The sequence below is a fragment of the Oncorhynchus clarkii genome, chromosome 2, assembly GCF_045791955.1.
Source record: "Oncorhynchus clarkii lewisi isolate Uvic-CL-2024 chromosome 2, UVic_Ocla_1.0, whole genome shotgun sequence".
NCBI classification, from domain to species: Eukaryota; Metazoa; Chordata; class Actinopteri; order Salmoniformes; family Salmonidae; genus Oncorhynchus; species Oncorhynchus clarkii.
The window spans coordinates 47,690,925-47,715,329 of record NC_092148.1 but is presented as its reverse complement, the minus strand read 5'-3'; the positions used below and the strand labels follow the sequence as shown (position 1 = coordinate 47,715,329).

At 43.7% G+C, this 24,405-nt stretch overlaps 2 protein-coding genes across 4 annotated transcripts; one reads left to right on the top strand and one right to left on the bottom strand.

Moving 5' to 3' along the window:
• Window positions 1–171: 171 nt before the first annotated feature.
• Window positions 172–20,285, bottom strand: LOC139368671 (CLN6 transmembrane ER protein b). 3 transcript variants are annotated; one of them, XM_071107849.1, is made up of 9 exons: window positions 11,087–11,220; window positions 7,198–7,312; window positions 6,691–6,789; window positions 4,251–4,439; window positions 3,672–3,727; window positions 2,370–2,492; window positions 1,191–1,319; window positions 816–987; window positions 172–284 (listed from the first exon to the last, which is right to left on the bottom strand). In XM_071107849.1, the coding sequence occupies exons 1-8, from the start codon at window positions 11,146–11,148 to the stop codon at window positions 837–839; spliced, it is 924 nt and encodes a 307-aa protein (XP_070963950.1). In that variant the 5' UTR covers window positions 11,149–11,220; the 3' UTR covers window positions 172–284; window positions 816–836. The 3 variants fall into 3 exon arrangements, with proteins under 3 accessions (XP_070963950.1, XP_070963961.1, XP_070963968.1); XM_071107860.1 differs by lacking the exons at window positions 172–284; window positions 11,087–11,220 and adding an exon at window positions 20,262–20,285 and having other exon boundaries at window positions 687–987; XM_071107867.1 differs by lacking the exon at window positions 172–284 and having other exon boundaries at window positions 687–987; window positions 11,087–11,251.
• LOC139368664 (fem-1 homolog b) lies at window positions 19,867–24,323 on the top strand. The gene is made up of 2 exons (XM_071107835.1): window positions 19,867–20,612; window positions 20,785–24,323. The coding sequence occupies exons 1-2, from the start codon at window positions 20,365–20,367 to the stop codon at window positions 22,418–22,420; spliced, it is 1,884 nt and encodes a 627-aa protein (XP_070963936.1). The 5' UTR covers window positions 19,867–20,364; the 3' UTR covers window positions 22,421–24,323.
• The last annotated feature ends 82 nt before the right edge of the window (window positions 24,324–24,405 follow it).

Genomic DNA, 24,405 nt, shown 5'->3' with positions numbered 1-24,405 from the left:
ATAAAACTATAATGATCTTTTCAACCCTGATAAAGGGTATAGAGTGAGTGACAGAGTTTGGGTCAATTCTATTCCGTAGCTTTTCAACAAGGAAAATCAGTGTACTTCCTGAATTGACTGGAAATGGCATTGACCCCAAAATGGAATTGACCCCAACCCTGGTGAGTGTGTGTGATCGAAAAGCATCTCTGCAGGAATCCCAGGAGAATCATACATTCAGTTTCTCCAGTCTCCATTCAGTGTTGCCAGATGGTGCTGGCTCAGCTCCACTGTTCTGAGCTCTACTGTTCTGAGACATATGACACAATCAACAGGGCTTGCATTGATTACACCACATCACTTCTCTGTAAAAATAAGCAATGGAGGAATTTCATATCTGTATACGCAATCAAGTTAATTTATCTTAGGTAACTTAAACCTTAATAAAAAAAAAAAGTTACTTCACTTCGGAGATAATTCAAGTTCTTGACACAGTCCCAAGAGTACAGTACCCCTCAACATCTCTTACTTTTGTATTTTTGTTGCATAGTAGGTAAACTCGTGCTCTATCCCTCTTTCTTTTCCTCCCAGCACACATGACTAGAGTGAGTAATTTGAGCAGCTAGTGATTGTGCGTTTTGGAGATCGACTGCATTGCAGTCGGAATGGGAAAAATCTACAAATCACCTCGCATCCCAGATAGCTACTCATATTATGGGTGATCAAGATAAGTGATTCTGTGCCTCGCTTGCTCAAATTGATTCCATCCAACACGCTGATTGTCTCTGCTGTGCACCTGCATCCAAAGTAGCTACTCATTATGTGATCAAGATTACCGATTCTGCAATTCGTCTTGCTCAAGCTGATGCCCCCTTGTCTCTGATGTGCAGAGTGTAGAAGGCCCAAGGCTCCGGTATGTAGATGACCCCGCGGTATTTCTTGCGGAGGACCTGGTCGCTCCAGAGACAAGCCACCCAGATGCTGACCAGACCCAGGGCGATGGAGAAACTGTCAAGTCAAGTTTATTTTAAAATGCATTTTGCTCAGGTCAATTCCCTTTAAATAAAGGGGTGGTTTCTCATACACGGATTAATCCTAGTCCATGGTTTTTAGCCTAGGACTAGGCTTAATCTGTGTCCGGGAAATCGCCCCAAATATTCTTAAAGAAAAACAAGGAACAAACAATATCGGAAACAGTATTATTATTATACCTGTAGAGCAAGAAGAGCCCATTGCTATCAGGGACAAAGCCTTTACGTTTCTGGTGCATCACTGTGGCAGTCATGGCGAAGAAGGTGAAGATGAAGAGGATGAAGATCTGGCCCTCTGTGATCAGGTACCTGTACAGAGTAGAGCTGTGTTCAATTTAGCGCATGTGATGGACGACAAAAATTGGGTTACTTAAGTCCCCTCCCTGTTACACAGTTTTCTTCCGCTTGGCACCTTGAACATGACACAGTCAAGGTACCTGGATGGAGGTGGAGGTCTTATGCTGCTGCCTTTTTGGTATCTGTCTCAATTGGCACTGATACCCTAAGATCAATGCACTTGTAGAGATCTGAGAGTATTTAATTGATGTAAGCATGGGGACATTTCCACCTATCCTATCAGAGTGCACGGTGGATCTATTATTATTATCCTTACACCAGTCAAATCCTCTCAGATCTCCACAAGTCTACAGGTCGATTTGGGATTGGGCCATACTCTCTCTTTGCCTCGTTCATTGAAATGGACCCACAGTATCAAACTACTTTGGAAACAATGGATGAAATCCTTTCCTGTCAACTCCTACATTTCATATTCGCACATAGGGGAGGTTTCCTCAACACATATTAAGCCTAGCACTAAAAAGTACTTTCAATAGAGATTCTCCACTGAGCTTGCTTTTTAGTCGAGGACTTGGCGTAATCTGTGACCTTGACTGCGGAACCATCCCATACAGTTGACATAAAGGATAAAAGCCATTCAAAATGTTGCCGAAAAACATTTGGTGCCTTTTATTTGACCTGATAACTCTTCCATCATGTTACATTTTAGTAGCATCAAGGAGACCTCTGAAGGGAAATACTGTAACTCTGCACCACCTGTGTGACCTTGTGAACGCAGCCCATAAAGAACTCTACAGATAGAGGGCAAGTCTCAGGAAGTCAGTTTTGCTGTGGTGAATAATGGACAAGAGCCCATTGGAATCAGAACGTACGGTGCATCCTTCGCTCCCTCCCTCCCTCCCTCCCTCCCTCCCTTACAAACACACACAATACACTGACGTGTCCTGCCCTTTGCCCAGGGCTAAGTCATTGCGTTCAATCACAGTGGATTCGGACAGAAACAAAACAAACATTGTAGCATTACAGGCTGTGATAGTATGATGTGTCACTAAAGAGGCTGACCAATAGTAGACGGCGCTGGGAGCGAGAAGAAACCAAGCAGCGAGCGGCATCCTCTTCTCCTCCTTGATGTGTGTGAAGCAACCAGTGAAGTAGAGGAAGAGGATGAGGAAGAAGGGAACATACCTGTGGAAGAGAAGAAAAAAGGCACATTTTCAATCATGTTCAATTGTGTTTTTCCCAGGGAAGATTAAATAATTGAAAGTGATTAAAATGCTGGTAAGCTGCAAACACTGCACATCATGTCAATGTATCTATGACAGTCTTCACGTAGATGTAATCTCATATGACATTCACAGTTTGAATGGTATAAATTCATGTATAGCTATGGGCAAGGTGAAATGACCTTTTTCATCTGATTCAGTCATTCAGTACAGTAAAGTAAAGATACACTACTGTTCAAAAGTTTGGGGTCACTTAGAAATGTCCTTGTTTTTGAAAGAAAATCAATTTTTTTGTCCATTAAAATATAATCAAATTGATCAGAAATACAGTGTAGACATGGTTAAGGTTGTAAATGACTATTGTAGCTGGAAACGGCTGATTTCTTAAGGAATAAGGCCAGCATCCCAGAGTCACCTCTTCACTGTTGATGTTGAGACTGGTGTTTTGCGGGTACTATTTAATGAAGCTGCCAGTTGAGGACTTGTGAGGTGTCTGTTTCTTAAACTCGACACTCTAATGTACTTGTCCTCTTGCTCAGTTGTGCACCGGGGCCTCTCACTCCTTTTTCTATTAGAGCCAGTTTGCGCTGTTCTGTAAAGGGAGTAGTACACAGCGTTGTACAAGATCTTCCATTTCTTGGCAATTCCTCGCTTGGAATAGAACAAGAATAGACTGATGAGTTTCAGAAGAAAGTTTTGTTTCTGGCCATTTTGAGCCTGTAATCGAACCCACAAAAGCTGATGCTCCAGATACTCAACTAGTCTAAAGAAGGCCAGTTTTATTGCTTCTTTAATCAGAACAACAGTTTTCAGCTGTGCTAACATAATTACAAAAGGGTTTTCTAATGATCAATTAGCTTTTTAAAATGATCAACTTGGATTAGCTAACACACCGTGCCATTGGAACACCGGAGTGATGGTTGCTGATAATGGGCCTCTGTACGCCTATGAAGATATTCCATAAAAAGTTTCAAGCTACAATAGCCATTTACAACATTAACAATGTCTACACTGTATTTTTGATCAATTTGATGTTATTTTAATGGGCAATGAATGTGCTCTTCTTTCAAAAACAAGGACATATCTAAGTGACCCCAAACTTTTGAATGGTAGTGTAGTTTCGAGCAAACATGCTCCTTACCACATAGAATGGCCAAGCTTTTCATCATAATAGTAAAGTAGCTCAAAGGAATCTATCTGTGGGAAGAAGAGGACAGTAAAGGTATAGCATTTCTGCTATTACCAAAATAGAATCCAATCAAATCATGCTAATGAGTACTACAATTTCATGTTTGGTCTTTATACAAAAAGAAGCCTATCCAATAAGCAAAAACAATGTAAAAAGTTACACAGTATAAGTATAGCAGTTACACACAGTTTTCAGCAGAGTATGGCAGTCCTTGACTTTCACAGCTTTTACATTCAGCTTTCACAGTGTTATTGACTATGCACAATGTAGTAGGCAGATATTGGTTTGTTATTGTGTGGGGTAAGGGTGGGGAGGACACTCATTTTCTCCACCCAGCGGTTTACGGCTGAACTGGATGAAATGACTTTGTTACAACCTTGTAATAACATCCTGGAAAAACTGATTGAAATTACATAATTCCACATAAGCCTTAAACTGGTTGTAAAGGTGTAATTAAAACCCGCTTGCGCGCTGGTCAAGACAAGTGCTCCTGAATATGAGAGAGGTATAGAGGGGGTCATGGTGGAGTACCAGAGAGGCAGGCTGGAGGTTCTTGATGATGGGGTTCTCTCTGACAGACAAGTGGAGCTGGTAACCACTCAACAGGAGGCGATGGTTAATGGAGTCACCCACCAGGTGGATGCTGGCGCCCATCACAAAGGTGATGATGCACAGGTACACAGCGGCGTGGGGCAGGGTCTTGGGGCTACGCTCGATCAGCTAGAGAGGAATGGGAGATAATTGGGCAGTGAAATTCCTTCTGGAGACAATTTCAACAGGGGGGTTAGTGGGAGATGGCAGGCCAGCAGGGACATAAAGGTTATGTTCTCTGTTCAACTTGACAGCGATGATCTTTCAGCTTCCTCAGTCCAACGTGTGAATGGGTTTTATCTGAGACAGGACAAATCAAATTGTATTTGTCTCATGCGCTGAATACAACAGGTCTAGATAGACCTTACAGTGAAATCCTTACTTACAAGCCCTTAACCATCAATACAGAGTAAGAAAATATTTGCTATATAAACTAAAGCAACAAAAAAAGTAACACAGTAAAATAACAATAACGAGGCTATATACAGGCGGTACCGGTACCAAGTCAATGTGCGGGAGTACGGGTTAGTCGAGGTAACTGAGGTCATATGTAGGTACGGGTAAAGTGACTATGCATAGATAATAAACAGCGAGTAGCAGCAGCGTTACAAAAAAGGGGGTCAATAAAAATAGTCAGAGTAGCCATTTGATTAAGTGTTCAGCAGTTTTATGGCTTGAGGGTTGAAGCTATTCAGGTGCTTTTTGGTCCCAGACTTGTCACTCCAGTACCGCTTGCCGTGTGGTAGTAGAGAGAACAGTCTATGACTGGGGTGGCTGGAGTCTGACAATTTTTAGGTCCTTCCTCTGACACCGCCAGGTATAGAGATCCTGGATGGCAGGAAGCTTGGCCCCAGTGATGAACTGGGCCGTTCGCACTACCCTTTGTAGCGCCTTGCGGTCGGATGCCGAGCGGTTACCATACCAGGTGTTGATGCTATCGATTGTGCAGCTGAATAACTTTTTGAGGATCTGAGGACCCATGCCAAATCTTCTGAAGGGGAATAGTTGTCTTGCCCTCCTGAGGGGGAATAGGTGTTGTCTTGCCTTCTTCAGGACTGTCTTAGTGTGTTTGGACCATAATAGTTTGTTGGTAATGTGAACACCAGCTCTTGACCCGGTCCACTACAGCCCCGTTGACGTGAATGGGGATGTGCTCGGCCCTTCTTTTCCTGTAATCCACGAATCAGCTCCTTTGTCTTGATCACGCTGAGGGAGAGGTTGTTGATCTGGCACTACACTGCCAGGTTTCTGACCTCCTCCCTATAGGCTGTCTCATCGTTGTCGGCGATCAGGCCTACCACTGTTGTGTCGTCGGCTAACTTAATGATGGTGTTGGAGTCGTTCTTGGCCACGCAGTCATGGGTAAACAGGGAGTGCAGGACTGAGCATGCATCCCTCTGAGGTGCCCCCTTGTTGAGGATCAGCGTGGCAGATGTGTTGTTGCCTACCCTTACCACCTGGGGGTGGCCCGTCAGGAAGTCCAGGATCCAGTTGTAGAGGGAGGTGTTTAGTCCCAGAGTGCTTAGCATAGTGATGAGCTTTGAGGGCACTATGGTGTTGAATGCTGAACTGTAGTCAATGAACAGCATTCTCACGTAGGTGTTCCTTTTGATTAGGTGGGAAAGGGCCATGTGGAGTGCAATAGAGATTGTGTCATGTGTGGATCTGTTGGGGTGGTATGCAACTTTGGGTGGGTCTAGGGTTTCTCAGATGAGGGTGTTGATGTGAGCCATGACCAGCCTTTCAAAGCACTTCATGTCTCAGACATGAGTGCTACGGGTCGGTAGTCATTTAGGAAAATTACCTTGGCGTTCTTGGGCACAGGGAATATGGTGCTTGAAACATGTAGCTATTACAGACTCAGTCAGGGAGAGTTTGAAAATGTCAGTGAAGACACTTACCTTACCAGTTGGTCAGCGCATGCGCTGAGTGCACATCCTGGTAATCCGTCTGGCCCTGCGGCCTTGTGAATGTTGACCTGTTTAAAAGTCTTACTCACATTGGCTACAGAGAGCGTGGTGTTCCATTAAACGAGTAAATGACCGTCTGACCTTCCCGTTACTGGCCTGGCTGAGTGGAGCTGGCATCTGCTTTAGCAAGTTAATGTCAATGCCTTCAAAGTGTCCCTTATAAACTGCCAGAGTGCCTGCAGAGAAGCCAATGTTGGAGGGACAGCAGCGGGCCCTCATCATGTAGCATTCAACTGTGTTGTCGTGCCTTGTGTTCATTAGGCACCAAGAGGAAGAAAACTAACTAGAACAGGAATGTACTACCCGGACTTGTCCAACAAGAAACACTTGTTTTCGTATCAGTTTTGAAACGTATCGCTATGGTGTGTCTAATGAACACCACCCTGTCTCTGTGTGCCATGATTGGTTACCTTGAGAAGCAGGAAGGGTGTGATGATGTTGTAAGCCATGTGGAAGTAGTCCCCAGCACTGGGTCTGTTCAGGGGGAACCACTCTAGAGGGAGGATGATCTGAAGAGATACAGTTTATCAGTTAGAGGAGGGGAAAACAATACACCATAGGGACATGTATTAAGCATTGAATATACTCAGAAATGACATGGTAGTATGGTAATTGTTACAATGACCTAATAATTACTGTGGTTTCTGGGGTGTTGTTGAACATTTGAACATTACTTGACATTTGATACTAGGTACCTGTAGTTATTTTATTTGTGTGTCAAAGTTACCATAAACCACTCATTGTGACCAGATACTGTTTTAGAACCAGTCTGGACGTTTAAGATGGAATAGGCCATATTATGAAAGTGCTACTGCACAACCTCCGACAACCAATTGAGTTGTAGTCATATAAATAGAATTACTAGACCGGACATTGCCATTCAAGTCAATAATACTTTTTATTTTTATTTCACTCACCATGACAATGGGCCTCCCGAAGTCCAGCAGCCAGTTCTGGATGGTGAAACTGACCCACAGGTCCAGGTGGAATTTGGGCTTCAGCAGAGATGAGTCCATGTCTTTGGACCCATGCCTATTGTGTATAAGGATGACAAAATAAGATCCATATGGACCCATGCCTGTTGTATGTTAGGAGGACAAGCTCATTAAAGTTAAAAGGATTATGTGCTCTGACTTTAAATTTGAACTCTTGCATTGACATGAATAATGACCCTGAAGCTAGGTGCACAGCTTTACTCTCTGCAGGGTGCATTAGGTCTCAAATATGTTTTTGTTGGTTAAACAAAGTATGTATAGTTCAGAAACAGCGTTGAAAGAGTAGGAACCTCAACAGGCAGAGTCAGGTTGTTGGAAAGGAGAGATGTGTGTTCAAAGACAGAGAGTCCCGAGGGAGGGAGGGTGGATACACAGTATATACACAGGGTTGGGTGGCATGCCTACTCTACAGTCTTAAGTAGTAGGTCTGCACAGGCTTTCTCTGCTGTAAGATATTAGGCTTTACACATCAGACCATCTTCTGGCATTTTTGAATCCCAGCTGTTCCTCCTGGCCCCAACATTAACAAGGCCAACAAAAGAACAAAACAACAACGCTGCTGTCATCTCTCTCTCTCAAGTGTATTGTCTTTATTTGGTCATTAAACAAGACACATGCAGTTGAGAGAGAGATCCACTGCTGGCTCCACACATTCCCTAGCAGAACCCATTTGGCCTTAGCTTCCATCCAGCTGCGTGTGTTGGAAGTCGGATTATGGGAGCCTCTGTGCACACTATGTGGAGCATCAGCAGTGGTTGGGGTGACAAATGAGTGCCTGTCCTGATCCTGTGGCAGAGAGGACCTCTTCCCTTTCCCAATCCTGGCACGGCCTGGAGAATCAACTCTAATCTCATCCGATTTGTCTCTTTCAAATCCCGACAGAACAAGCTCTTCCTGCACACTGGTTTCATAAGGTCAGTACTCCTGAGTGGCGCTAAGACAGGAGAGGCAGCAGCTGCACTAGGCAGGCCATAGTATCACCTTTCTGTGGGCTATATTTCAGACTAATGTGACACATTCACTCATGGGGACTGACCCTGTTAATCCCACAGAAGGAAAGGAAACGCCTGGTAATGGACATTTGAGCACTTACTTGCAGCATGCACAATAGGGGAACTATACCTTGGTTAGATAATGTATGATAATACACATACAAAAAGAAAGGTTCTTAAATGGTTATTCCTCAGCTCTTAAGGTTCCTTGGAGAACTCTTGCCCCCAAAAACAACATTTGTGAAGTGTGGGGTTCTTGACATGGCATCTATGATTCTTCATAATTCTAAAAGGTTCTTGAAATGTATGGAAGCCTGCAGATGTGTCCCTTTCATATCACCCAGAAAATTGGCCAGTGTCAACTTGTGTTGATTTTTCAGTGTAACATTTCTAGTGTTGATTCAGGAGTTAAATTAACACTCAGTGTAAAATAACCCCAGGGAAATATGATAATGATGGGTGTGGTTTTGGTTAAACTCTGGTTATTGACACAAAACCAGACCCATCATTAACTATATTTTCCAGCATGCTCTATTGCAGGTTGTTTCTAAGAATTGTTTGTTTCAATATCTTGTTTCATACATTTTTCTAAACTATTCCAATCTCCTACTTGGTCGTATTGCACCCGTTCCTGAAATGGTTGTTCCAGTTAGATGTTTAAGGTAGTCTCATATCTTAGTTTTTCCAACCTGGCAAACATTCTGAATGCAGGTTGTGGGTGAATAAAAATAAAAAAATGTTGGATATCCCCACTCTGGCTGGATGCCAATACGAATTACAATTACAATCACTTTGCAAGCCAGCATAACGTAACTTGCAGGCCCGATGTGGCCTGTAAACTATGAGTTTTAGGCCATTGTATTAGGGTAAAACTATGTCCTCAAAATAAATATGAAATATACATTTTATTGTCTTAGGACCCGATTCCAGCTTTCTTACACACGCCTTTCCTTTGCACGTCACAGTGTTTGGTATTCAACCTTACCTTATTCAGTCGCGTAATGCCCTCTGAAGGTGCGGGTACCTTGCGCACTCTGAATACATTTAATTCAACCACAGAAAACCCTCCCACTTGCCGGCCAACAGATTATCTCGTGGAGATTTTATTCAGTAGGGTTTTCAGTACATTTATCTTAAGCCATCCCTTTAAATACGGTGTACCTTTAAGTTTGAATTTCATCGACAGACTTGAATATATCGAGAGAACGGGTTCAGAATATTAGGCATCAATGAAAGAAAGCCAAGTATGCATATTCGTCTCTGTTTCATCACCAATTGGTAGATTTAAAAAAATAAAAATAAATATTTTTTTTTGATTATTTAGGTTTAGGGAACCATTTAAGCACGAAAGAATGGATAGGGTGGTTTTATTCATTCATAAATTTGCCACATTCAGTTCTTCAACCCATGGTAATGTTGGAAGATTAGTTTTCATAGAATTATTGTAGGGCGAATAGGTTACAAAAGTAGGCCTCCATTGCCTCCACTAACCATGGAACTGCGTGATGACACGGTCAAATATTGCGCCATGCGTCAGGTTAAAACTTAAGGCTTGGATCTCCGCTCCATAACGATTTAATTAGCCTCCCTGTCTTTTTAAAATATTATCAACTGTTAATAATGATCCTCAGCAACAACCACGCGGCCGTGACAGCGTTTACAAAGGAAGCAAATGAAGGTAAACTAAACAATGTAATTATATTAAATGATAATGTAGGCTATACCAACCGATGGAGACTAACAGTACATTGGCAGTTGAATATGCGTGGTTATTAGGCCTACTGATGGCTGATACTGATAGTGGCTAATATCTAACGTGATATAAGTAGGAAACAGAGAATGTCGGGGTAGCCTATCATTAATACATTAAGACAGTCAAGTTCTAAATTACAGTGCATGGAGAATTGTGTTATTTCTATCGTAAAAAATACAGTAGATGCTTTTTCCACTTGGAACCGGTAGATTCGCTAGACCTTATTCATGGTTTCCTTGCGCTTAAAGGTGGTGGAATTATTAGTGAATTAAGTCCAGGTCAGAATATGGTGAATCTGTAGACAAACCTCCACCCGACATTAATTTATTTGATTTCCACCCCAAACGAATAGCGGGTGAATAGCATGCTATCCTCATGCTTAGGTTCAAGGTCAGAATACCCATAGAGAAAAGTGCATAAAAAAAGAATTGTTTTTAATTTACGTGTGCTTATCGCTGATCAGAATCAGACCCTTAAAGAATAAAATGAATAACAACATATTCAGTTAGGCTCTCATTTGGTGAAGGCCACAGGACTGAAAATGAATGAATGCAACAACCATATTTCTGTCACTAGCAAACAGTCATGGGTGGTACTGGTAACTAACATTCACTCAAAAGGCACCCTGGGAAATATGCAAATAAGGCTTAAAACCCTACAGCAGGGCTATTCAAATCTGGTCCTGGAAGGCCAAAACATTTCTGGTTTGGGATTTTTGTCTGATTCTTTAACGAACCATCACATGTATGGTTCTTCAGAGACCCTAAAATGGTTCCATTATGGCATCGCTCTCAAGAACCTTATTTGGTTCTAACTTTTTAAGAGTGCACTGTATGGCATTATTTACAGATACATGGTGATGATTAGGCTTTAATATGTCTACTTATGGAATTGTTATTAATCGTAATGTTGACATTAACATTTAAGGTGTGAGGGGGTCATGCATATGAAAGGTAGGGAAGGCCAGTAAAGGGCAGACAGTTCAATTGGATGGATATGAGTTGGTTAGGTATGGCTAGTTAAATTACGTTTTTCGAATGCTATATTAAAAAGTTGTTTTTCAAACCTAGAGAGAAAAGTTGACGACTGCATAGCATAGCTCTGCCGTTTCCGCATTGACGCGTGCATCCCCCTTCCAACAGAACCATGAAGATTCTCCTCGATATCACTTCTTTCAGACCCGACTTGGCAGCCACCGGTCCCTTTAAACTTGGTCAAAGAACTAGTTGATAAAATAAGATTTCACAAAGGAAATAGCCATTTGTAGATCTGTGTTGAATAATTGACTAGTCAACAATCCGAATAACAATGCCGACCTCAAAACCTCTTCTTTCGCTCACCGCTACTCTCCTTGCAAAGTGGCGCAACAATAGAGATTGACAGGCTCGGTGACAATCTGTAACATAATAGCCTTTGACGAGATGGGAGTCCCACACACTCCAATAGTTTACACGATATTCCTCTCCTCAGCATTAGTTGACACAGGCTGTGATTGCCCTCAAAGTCTAACCCGTGTCTTGGAGAGAGTTCTGAAATATTATCACACAGTTCAGGCTGAGTGAATCTATTTTGAAATTGCGTGTTTCAGTTCTATGAGTCTGTGTGAGTCTAAAGGGATATTGAAATGAAATGGTTCAGTAGCCTGCAGATTAACCGTTAATCTGTTTTCCCCATCCCCTTTTTATCAGGGGCATAATCTCTGATTTTGGCAGAGTAGAGCAGATAGGATGCAATTTAGGCCGGCCCGGTACACATATATAGCCGGCTCCCATCAAACCAAGGTGCCCTCATGTACAAGAATGATCAGTAAAATTCTCTCTATTAAACCTCTTATCTCTGCATTATTATAATATCTATATCATCTCTATTATACTGATTATACTATAAAGGGGAGTAGTGGAATCCAGGCTGTGAATGGGACATGTAGCGAGATACTCACAAAATTGTGCAAACATGATATTAAGGTCAAATTGTGGGTGCTCATAGTTGTTCTGTTTCACACATTTACAACTGGAAATGTTTTTTTTTGTTTGCATATCCCACTCCTGAGACACCCTCGGAGAGTGGGGTCATGGATCAGCCATTATTGATAGCAACACTGGAGCAATAAAGGTGCCTTGTTCAAGGGCAGATGGATAGACGGTTCTTTGTCAGCTCGGGGATTTGAACTAGCAAACATGCTAACCGCTGGGCTACATCAATAAGAAAGACAGTGCCAAACCTCTGCCAATAACAGCTAGCATTCAGTTGTCCCCTCCCCACTCAGACCACTCCCAGACAGTCCTAGAAAATGTATTGCTTGAGAAATTGCTATTTGCTAAGAACTTTTTTTAAACCATTTCCAGTGAAGGACAGGTTTGTGGTCCGTCCACACGACGAAGGGGAGAATAGAACCCTCCAGCCAGTGACGCCATTCCTCAAGAGCTAGCTTCGCTGCCAGGGGTTCCCAGTTACTAATGTCATAATTTCTCTGCAGATGAGAGCTTACGGGAAAGGAATGCACATGGGTGGAGCTTCTGATCACAGGGGGGAACGTGGAGACAGAACAGTACCTACCCCGGTGTCGGAGGCATCCACCTCCACGGTGAACTGGAGTTCTGGGTCTGGCTTGGTGAGGATCGGAGCGGAAGTGAAGCGGCATTTTAGTTCCAGGAAAGCTGCCTCTGCCTCAGGGGTCCAGTGGAACGGAGTGGAGGTGGCGGTGAGAGGTGCTGCCAGACGGCTGGGGTTGCGGATGAATCATCTATAAAAATGTGCAAACCCCAGGAAATGCTGAAGCTGCTTCAGGTTTAAGGGTGCAGGCTACTCTGACTGCCCTGACCTTGGCGGGATCCATACGTAACCATCCCTGTGCAATAATATAACCCAGGAAAGACAGGAAGAATGGAATTCACATTTTTCAGCTTTAACAAAAATATTATTCTCCAACAGCCGTTAGAAAACGTGTTGCTGGTGAGCCTCAGAGTCCTAAGAAAGAAAATCAAAATGTCATCCACACAAAAAAACAAAGCATCAAATCACATCCCTCAGTACATCACTGACTAGGTTCTGGAAAACAGCAGGGGCGTTAGCGAGGCCAAAAGGCATGACCAAATACTCAGTGGTGTGTTGAACGCCGGTTTCCACTCGCGGACAAGGTGGTAGACATTCCGGAGGGCGAGTTTGGTGAACACCGTGGCACCATGGAGAGGGGCAAAAGCAGAGCTGATGAGTGGCAAGGGATACTTGTTCTTCACAGTGATGTTATTCAGCCCACAGAAGTCTATGCACGACCTCAGCATCCCATCCTTTTTTCTTTACAAAGACAAATCCAGCACCTACCGAAGAGGAAGAAGGCCTGATACTGTTTGTCCTACAGCCAGGGAATCCTGGATGTACACCTCCATAGCCTCCTGCTCGGGGCGAGAGAGGTTATACAACAGGCTACAGGGGAGAGGAACTCCAGGCTGGAGGTCAATTGCGCAGTTGTACGGCCGATGAGGCGGCAGCGACAGGGCGTGGTGCTTGCTGAACACAGAAGCTAGATCGTGATACTAGAGAGGAACTCATGACAGGTCCGGAGGTTGTGGAAAGGACTGGGGCACAGACAAGGCAGGGGAAAGTGCAGAACAAAGGCAATTTGAGTGACAAAATGAACTCCAAGTGGTTACCTTTCTGGTGGTCCAGTCAATTTGTGGATTGTGCAGCTTTATCCAAGGATGGCCAAGATCCAGGGAAGAGAGGGCAGTTGATTATGTGGAGACTGATCCTTTCCTGGTGATTCCCAGAGAGACGCAGGATGACAGGGACAGTTCTCTCAGACACGGGCGAGGAGCTGTCCGTTGAGAGCATTGGCATCAAGGGGTGAATCGAGTGGAACAGTGTCCAGGTCCAACTGGATAACGACACCTCGGTCCAGGAAACTCTCGTCGGTGCCCGAGTCGATAAGCGCAGGCAGAGGAAAAGCCTGGCTCTGCCACACAAGGGTGCCGTCTAGCAAGGGAAGATGGGCTGGCGATTTGGTTACAGTATATCCCCCACAACTAACGAGCCACCTTTTGCTGGCCGCAAGGAACGAGTGGAGACAAAGTGACCAACCTGGCCACAGTATAGGCAGCTCCTAGTGATGATTCGCCGCTGCCTCTCCTCAGGTGAGAGACTTGGGAAGGGAGGCAGTCAGAGGAGAACCAAGCAAAGAAGCAGATGTCGTGATGGGGCATGCAACCCTACCTGCCCTCTCCCTCCAACGCTCATGGAGACAGCTGTCGATGCAGATGGCGAGAGAGATGAGCTCCTCGAATCCATCTAGCTCATCCCTGGACACCAACTCATCCTTGATGGTCTCAGTGAGAGCTTACTGAAATGCTCCCTAAAGGGCCTCCTCATTCCAGCCGCTCTCAGTGGCGAGGGTGCGAAACTCGATTGCCATCTCAGCGACACTATGGGAGCCTTGACGGACGGACAGGAGTCGCTTAGCGGCATCCTTACCGCAGACACGGTGGTCAAAGACTCTCCTCTCATCTCCTTTGTGAAGCTGAAGTAGGAGGAGCAGATGGGGGACTGTCTCTCCCACACCGCGTGGCCCAGGAAAGCGCTGCTCCACAGAGGCTGCCGATCAGGAAGGAAATCTTGGCCGGCTCGCTAGCGTAAGCGAAGGGCTGTTGCTCGTATACTAGTGAACATTGTACCAAAAAGGCTTTACAAGCTCCGAGGTTGACATCGTCAACCAGACGGGACCGGAACTGTAGCAGATAAGAATACAGCGTCAGGCAAGGGAAAACAGGCACAACACGAAAACAGTATCTATGCAGGAACAAACGTCTAAAACCGCAGACTGACTGAGCAGAGGTTACAATCTGGTAGAGTGGAAGTGGCAGGGCTGAGTATTTGTAGAGGTCTTGATTATGGAACAGGTTGCAACTGGTGGGGATCTGCTCTACCTCCAGCACACCTGTCTCCACCCACACAATCACACAGCAAGAGAGCACTGGGGGAGGGGCGACAGGTTAGGGAGACAGAATGAGCAGTAGAGGGCGTGGCAGGTGCAGATGTAACACTTTGGATGTACACAGAGATATAAAAATGAATATGTCAATCTCTCCTGGCTCAAAGTGGAGGAGAGATTGACTTCATCCCTACTTGTATTTGTAAGAGGTGAAATGTTGAATGTACCAAGGTGTCTGTTTGAACTACTGGCACACAGCTCTGACACCCATGCATACCCCATAAGACATGCCACCAGAGGTCGCTTCAAGTCCCAAGTCCAGAACAGACTATTGGAGGCACACAGTACTACATAGAGCCATGACTACATGGAACTCTATTCCACATCAAGTAACTCATGCAAGCAGTAAAATTATGTTTAAAAAACAGATATAAATAAACCTTATGGTACAGCGGAAACTGTGAAGCAACACAAACACAGGCACAGACACATGCATACACACATGATAACATACACACTATACACACGTACACATGGATTTTGTGTTGTAGATATGTGGTAGTGGAGTAGGGGCCTGAGGGCACACACGTGGTGTGTTGTGAAATCTGTTGTGAATGTGTTGTGAAATGTGTTGTGAATGTATTGTAATGTTTTTAAATTGTATAACTGCCTTAATTTTGCTAGACCCGATGAAGAGTAGCTGCTTCCTTGGCAGCAGATAATTGGGATCCATAATTAATTAATTAATTTTAAAAAGTAATTTATCAAATTCAGCAGGCTATGGTGTGAAATAGGCTTTTAGAAGTGCCATCTTAATTTGATTACTTATCGTTAATGGTGTATTTGGCGTGCTTTGGTGTGCTTATTAATGCACAAGCATACCTACTCTTACGATACAATTATTTAATAAGTCATCCAAAAGTTTTACAGTGCGTGAAGTTTCAAATGCAGTTATCACTACATTTGCAATGTGATAGGTATTTTATTTTAAACACACAAAAAACATTAAGAAAATAATGTCTGTCACTGCGGATCTGACTTTTCCGGGATCTTCAGTTTTATGTACTAAATATCACCTGCGCATGTGAATACGTTCAGCACGTGTATATTCTCTACTATGCGTAGAGACATGCTACTCGGGCAAATTGTGCTCGTTTATTAAAGTTAGATGAAAGCTGAATCAATGTCTGCAAGATCACATAATGATAGTATTCTACATAACAGTACCGAATATAATAGCATTGTATAACGTTACTGTATGACAAAAAAAACTACCGCATTCAATCGTGAATAATAATTCTTGAAGTTTTACCGGTGAAAAGTCCGTGCAACATCTGCATGTCAACCATTTGGTCACAATCAGTTAGAAGGGGTTTCCGCTAGCGTCTATATCCACTAAATCAGATTCCACAGTCACAAAGTCAGATTTCACAGTCACAAAGTCAAGATTGGCTACACAATTTAATTGTAGGTCAGGAATAAGGTTAGCAGTGTGTTTAAGGTTAGTAAAACGGTTAGGATTAGGTTTTAAATCAAATTTGAAGAAGATACCTTTTAGAAATTGGTTAGGTTTATGGCTTTCTGGGTATAGAAGCTGGTGATCTTCTTGAGTTATACAGTGTTGCTTCGAAGTAGCCTACAGCGTTGTTTTGAATGATGTACAGTGAACTCTTTTTTCGAGAAGATTGTGTTAAACTATAGCATAGCCTCTGTGTATTTTACCTGGTGACGTGCGCTGTTGAATTTTGGCCACATGAGAGAAACATCTGTTGGTGTTTTTGTCTTACAGTAACATTATACCATGCTATAACATTCTGTTATGTCGAACACTGTGATCATTATGTTGATTAAATATTTTTCCTTTATTTAAATAGGCAAGACAGTTTAGAAGAAATTATTATTTACAATGACAGCCTTGTAACATTGGGTTGACTGTCTTGTTCTGAGACAGAACAACACATTTTTATCTTGTCAGCTCGGGGATTTGATCCAGCAACCTTGCGGTTACTGATCCAACGCTCTAACCACTGGACTACCTGCCGCCCCTAAATTTGAAAACATATGAATTGTTGTATCATTATTAGTGTTTGGACAATACATTTTCATATTAACAATAAATACAGGTTATAGACACTTATTTATTTATATTCTAATAATGTGGGGGACTTTTATTTTTATTTATTTTTTAATTCCATGACCCAGATCCTACTGAGTACTCCCTACCCCACATCGGCACAAATAATTGTTTTTCCTGTACAGTGCTCTAATTGTACAATATAATGTCCAGGGAACTCATTTATAAATGTTGCATATGCACAAAATATGCCCCAAAACATACAAGTTGCCATTTACAAATGAGAATGGGCTTATCCTCCTGCAAACTTTAGACAATGCATATGCACAGTTTCTGGTTGTTGAAGTATTGAATTGCAAGAATGCAAAAGTAGTAGCCTTGTGCAAATGGTGAATATACAGTATATCACGATTATTCATAGCAAAGAAAACATGTAGCCTAACTAAATAACAACAATATGCAAACATTTTCCATTAGTGATGACTGACAGTTTTTTTCTTCTTATCTTTGCATTCTAAAATAAAACATTCCTAATCTTTTCAGACTGTGATGGTTTCATAGGCTACTCGTGTTGCGGAATAGCCTATAGGCCTACAACAAGTGTGTATAGGGTACCATTTGTCCCATCTCTCATTTAATGAGAAGTATTTTGTTCTATCCAATCCGATCCAAAGCGCAGATTAACGGTAGAACAGACAGTTCACCTTTTCCATTGACGTTTGTAGGCTACACCTAATACTGTAATGTCTAATTTCTCGGGAAGACAATATTTCATTTCTAAACATAATACATATATCACAACCATTACTGCATCATACCATGTTCTGTTTTCCCTTTCTTTGAGCTTGTCTTCAGCCCCCTCCAGATGTCGCCCATCTTCCCCATTTACATTTTATTTAATGTTTATTTAACTAGGCAAGTCAGTTAAGAACAAATTCTTATTTACAGTGACGGCCTACTCCGGCCAAACACAGACAACGTTGGGCCAATTGTGCGCCGCATTATGGAACTCCCAATCACGGCCTGATGTGACACAGCCTGGATTCAAACTAGGTACTATACTGACACCTCTTGCACCACTCGGTAGCCCATTATCCCCTGTGCATTTATACCTGTGTTCTCTGTTTGTCTTTTGCTAATTCGTCTTGTCTCGTCAAGTCTACTAGCATGTTTTTGTACTAGTGTTTTCTAGTTATGCCTGTTTTGATCATTCTGCCTGCCCTGACCATGAGCCTGCCTACTTTTTTGTACATTTTGCCACTGCCCTGATTACTGACCTCTGCCTCCCCTTAGCCTGCCTGCCACTCGGTACCTTACGGACTCTGCCCTGGACTACCGGCCTATGCCTGCCCTTGACCTGTCGTTTGCCTGTCCCCTGTTTTATAATAAACATCTGTTATTCGAACTGTCTGCATCTGGGTCTTATCCTGAGTCGTGATAAACAGAATAAATTCTTCACCTTTTCTAGCCATGTTGAGACAGTTTAGTTCATATTCCTGAAGTAGCCATACAAAACAAATTCCCATGTGCATCTCTCATTTAATTGGGCCTAAGATAGATTATTATAATTTAAAGTTCTTGCTCTATGTATCTGACAGGAAGCACGGTTTTCTAACATACAGTAGAATTTAACAGGTGAACAGACTGTTGCGCCTATTGAATTGTGTAGGCTACCACTCTAAGTTGGCCTATTTGTAGTTTTCTTCTTTTTATTAGTAGACAATGTTTCAGATTTCAGCATATTTAGGTTTGGGGAAAAGTAAATGCAAGACTATTGCATTCAAAATATCCACAACAATAGCAATTGTTTTTCTATTTCAGAAATGGACAGATAAAGCAAATGTCACTGCAAAAGAAAACATTCTGAGAACACCTCCAAAGACATTTGATCAAGTTCACAATGCATTGTTATTTCCTTTAGATGCTGTCTTGCCTAATTCCAGTACTTCCAAAGTATACAGCAAATAAGGGCGTTATAGTCACCATAAAAGGTGAATGATTGGCGTTTTTCAGGTGGAGTTATACAGTACACTGAAAGTAAAGGGGCTGAATAATTTTGCACGCCCAATTTTTCAGTTTTTGATTTGTTAAAAAAGTTTGAAATATCCAATAAATGTCGTTCCACTTCATGATTGTGTCCCACTTGTTGTTGATTCTTCACAAAAAAATACAGTTTTATATCTTTATGTTTGAAGCCTGAAATGTGGCAAAAGGTCGCAAAGTTCAAGGGGGCCGAATACTTTCGCAAGGCACTGTATAATGTTTGAACACACACACATAGTTTTACGGAAGATCTGATTTATAATTCATAAGGGGAAACATGTGCCAAGTTTATAAATCTCAACATTTTGGTGGGTGCGCAGTCTTTTCAGAAATCGTGTACACATCTATTTAGTGTTACATTTACCCAACGGTTATAAATGAGGCCCTAGGCACCCCATTTTAAGCGGTTTTGCCACAGTAAAAGGCCAGCAACACTCCATATTATTCAGAGCCCCATTAAATGACACCATATAGGCTATATATTCTACAGACCCTACTGAGTTCTCCCCACCCCACCTTTGCATCGCTCTTAAACTACACTTGTCCTTATAAGCCAATATATTGTGATTTGCATTAGTAATGTATTTGACATTGTAACATGTTTTAAAAAACGAATGAAATACAAATGTCACTTAAATATGAACAAATATGAATCACTGTTAATGTTTAGACAATTATTTGTCATTCATCATGAATAAATACTGGTTATTTTCACTTTTCTTCTATTTCGTGGGGACTTTTATTTAGAAGATTTCCGAAATTCCGTGACCCGGAAGTACTTTTTTTTTAGTGTTGCTGACGAGACGTTGATAGCCTTGTTCTGTTCTCAAAACATTTACATTTGTTGGCTAATATAGCCGACTGCATTCTTCTTTGACCTTGCCTGCTTTAACGTGTTTAAAGGGGAGTACTGTAATTCAAGAGAAGCGAGATTTAACAGCACGAAGTTCTGATACTTGCACGGTTTTGAATGTGAGCTTGCTAGCTAGCTATCTTCAGATGATGCATTAGCTAGCTAGCTCGGTGCCACCGAAATTGGGGACAACAAAGTTGATAATTGAATCCAGAAGTTAGCCCAAACAAACAATACGAATTAGTTTGGATGCAGCTTGTTTTGTGCTTTGAAATAATGGGTTTCAGTCAAACGAATTACTGTATCAACCAAGCTCAATTGAGTTTTTCATGTGAGCACTGAATAACCTTGTTTCGGTATTTTAATGGGAGGCGGGCTGCGTTGGAGTAGTACATCTAGTGGGCGACACTTGCGAAGAAGGCGAAGGTGCCGGCGACGTGCTGGGCTTGGATGGACTCGCTTGCCGGGTACGTATACAAAGCGGCTGCTGAGGGCCGAGTCCTGACGTTGGCCGCCCTGCTGCTCAACCACTCCGAGGCTGAGACACGATATTTACTGAGTTACGTGACCCACCTCGCTGGCCAACGGTCAACTCCTCTCATCATTGCATCTCGAAACGGACACGACAAAGTTGTGAGGCTGCTGCTGGATCACTACAAGGTGGATACTGAACAGACTGGCACAGTCAGATTTGACGGGTTAGTATTCATTAATTGAATCATTGGTCAGTCAATTGTGTGTGATTGCACTTTATTTCTGCTGGCAATGGTGGGAAATTAAGCACCGTATTGGTCTTTTATGTCAAATGCATTATTTGCTGGAATTATTTGCTGGGTAAATCATTTGACCCATCTCTTCTCCCTCCTTCAGGTATGTCATTGATGGGGCCACCGCCTTGTGGTGTTCGGCTGGCGCAGGACACTTTGAGGTGGTCCGCCAGTTGGTGTGCCACCAGGCGAATGTCAACCACACCACTGTCACCAACTCCACCCCCCTAAGAGCGGCCTGCTTTGACGGGCGCCTGGACATTGTGAAATACCTGGTGGAACACCAGGCCAATATCGGCATCGCCAACAAGTATGACAACACCTGCCTGATGATCGCCGCCTACAAGGGCCACACGGACGTGGTGGGCTTTCTGCTGGAGCATGGCGCTGACCCCAATGCCAAGGCCCACTGTGGGGCCACCGCCCTGCACTTTGCTGCTGAGGCGGGCCACCTGGACATCGTGAAGGAGCTGGTGCGCTGCCAGGCAGCCATGGTGGTGAACGGCCATGGCATGACGCCGCTCAAAGTGGCGGCAGAGAGCTGCAAGGCGGACGTGGTGGAGTTGCTGCTGTTGCACGCCGAGTGTGACCCACACAGCCGCATCGAGGCTCTGGAGCTCCTGGGTGCCTCGTTCGCCAACGACCGGGAGAACTATGACATCCTCAAGACCTACCACTACCTCTACCTGGCCATGCTGGAGCGCCACCGCGATCTCGGCGCACTCATCGCCAAGGAGCTGCTGCCACCCATCGAGGCCTACGGCGGTAGGGGCGAGTGCCGCACCCCGCAGGAGCTGGAGGCCATCCGGGCGGACCGCAATGCGCTGCACATGGAGGGCCTGATGGTGCGCGAGCGCATCCTGGGCTCGGACAACATTGACGTGTCACACCCCATCATCTACCGGGGTGCCGTGTATGCCGACAACATGGAGTTCGACCAGTGCATCAAGCTGTGGCTGCACGCGCTGCTCCTGCGCCAGAAGGGCAACCGCAACACTCACAAGGACCTGCTGCGCTTCGCACAGGTCTTTTCGCAGATGGTGCACCTGAAGGAGCCGGTGGGGGCGGAGCCAGTGAAGCAGGTGCTGCACTGCAGCGTGCTGGAGATCCAGAGGAGCATGGCCAGGGTGGAAGCAGCGCCTGAGGCCGAGCTTCACACGGCCATGGACAACTACGAGTCCAACGTGTTCACCTTTCTTTACCTGGTGTGCATCAGCACCAAGACAGTGTGTGGTGAGGAGGAGCGCGCCCGCATCAACAAGCAGATCTACAACCTGATCCAGCTGGACCCGCGCTCGCGGGAGGGCTCGTCCCTCTTGCACCTGGCCATCAGCTCCAGCACTCCAGTGGACGACTTCCACACCAACGATGTGTGCACCTTTCCCAACGCGCAGGTAACCAAGCTGCTGCTGGACTGCGGCGCGCAGGTGAACGCGGTGGACCACGAGGGCAACAGTCCGCTGCACATCATTGTGCAGTACAACCGGCCCATCAGCGACTTCCTGACGCTGCACGCCATCATCATCAGCCTGGTGGAAGCGGGCGCCCACACTGACATGACCAACAAGCAAAAGAAGACGCCACTGGACAAGAGCACCACGGGAGTGTCGGAGATCCTGCTCAAGACCCAGATGAAGATGAGCCTCAAGTGCCTGGCGTCGCGGGCCGTTCGCCAGCACCAAATCACATACCGCAACCAGATCCCTAAGACTCTGGAGGAGTTTGTGGAGTTCCACTGATCCACCTGGCCATGGAGACCTTTTAAACAATTAGAATCTCTTGTTCTTTTTTTGTTTTATAATTTTCTAACAAATCAGAACAGTGCTGGCTGGGGATGATTATGAACAGTTTGACACATTGTGGTTTTTAACAATGGTTCCCTTTTTTTCTATTATAAGTATGAATTGCGAGTACCAGCAGGAGCGCCCATGTTCTCGTTCTCCAGATCTCTTACTGAAGTGTGTTACTGTCTGTGGTTGTCATTCTGACTACTGGGTGTCACCAGCAGAATGAGAAAATTGACAGCCTGCTTTGTGCTTTCACTTTCCCAGAGTGTTCCAAAGAGAATACTTGGCACAGCCAAGCATCCACACAATGGTGACAACAGCAGGACCATTTGACAGCTTGTACTGCATGGATCCAATTGTCCCAGACATCCAGCTGGGTTCGCAACCATGACAAGTAACATTACACTCTTGATTCTTTTTGCCTTATCATGTTTGCCTGTTGCAGGGATGTTGTGTGCCATGTTGCAATGATTATGAGGGTCAGTGGTTTGTTGGTGTGTGTTTGAGGGCGCGAATGCGTGTCAGTCAGAGAAAGGCTGGGAGGTGAGACGGTAGTAGTTAGTCTTGGCGATAGAGAATAAGCAAGAAATGCACGGCTTTGCCAAGCAGCCAGTCAAACTTGTGTGTTAGACAGTGACGCAGAGATCTTGTGGGACTTTCTTTTATTTCAGTCACCCATTGCTCTTTAAAGTTGTCACGGTTCCACTGATGTCTACATTTTGACAGTGGTTTGCCTTGTGATTCTCATTTCTAGTTGGATTGTCTGCCTTTGTTTGGTTCCAAACTCATGACTGGTGATTGAGTATTGCATTATAATAACAGATCGTTTCAGATTTCTCTAGAAGAACAGCGAGCCAACCCACACAGTACAGAGAGAGGAGAGAGAGAACTGCTGGACAGCACTTTATACTTATAATAGGAGTATTTTATTTTTCTTTCATAACTGATATTTAAAAAAACAAAAAATCAAAAGAAGTTTTATTTAAGAGGGTATGTTTGAAGATATATTTTTATGGAAAAAACATCTGTGGAAGTAGATGTAAAAGGAGCTTTCTTTTACACAAACACTGACTGGTAAAGATGTGCCTGTGATTCTATTTAGATTTTCTCTATCGGAGTAATTAGGCGTAGATGTCCCCTTTTAACCAAGTCACCAACGCATGTGGGTTGTTGGCCATCCTGATGAGCTTTGCTACAGTGTGAGGGAACGAGCTTGGCGGCTGTCTGTGGAGACTCCATGGCTTTGGCTGAGTATGACCACATACGGGCCTTTAAATGGATGCTGCTGGTATTGATGTTTGAGCATGTCTTCCATTCTACGTCTCTTGGATTTGTGTGTGGGTGCGCATGCTGAGATCGAGGGAAGGACTGTGGAATGTTCCTGGCGGGGTTGAATGTAGGCCTATAGTCTTTTCCCTCATGCTTGTAACATGTCGTTTGTCCATAATAACCAACGATTTGTACAGTCCGTCCCTGTTCTGTTTCCCAATCAGATGGTCAGAGATTAAAGCTGAGAATGAAAGGTGATTTCTGCCGATTTTTCTTTGATTTTCATCGAAGTGATACTGTGACCGTAGCGTGCCGTTAAGTGTGCTTTCTACTTTAAAAGGGCGTGCGTGTTAAGACTTTTTAAATGCTCTCGCTATTGATTTGATCTGATTTGGCTTTTACTGCATGACACTGTTTAAAACAAAATCTGGAGTGGAGAATGTATGTACATTACCAGTCAAAAGTTTGGACACATCTACTCAGTCAAGGGTTTTTCTTTATTTTTTACATTTTTCTACATTGTAGAATAATAGTGAAAACACAAACTATGAAATAACACATGGAATCGTGTAGTAACCAAAAAAAAGTATTGTTATTTTATTTAACCTTTAACTAGGCAAGTCAGTTAAGAACAAATTCTTATTTACAATGACGGGCAAACCCTAACC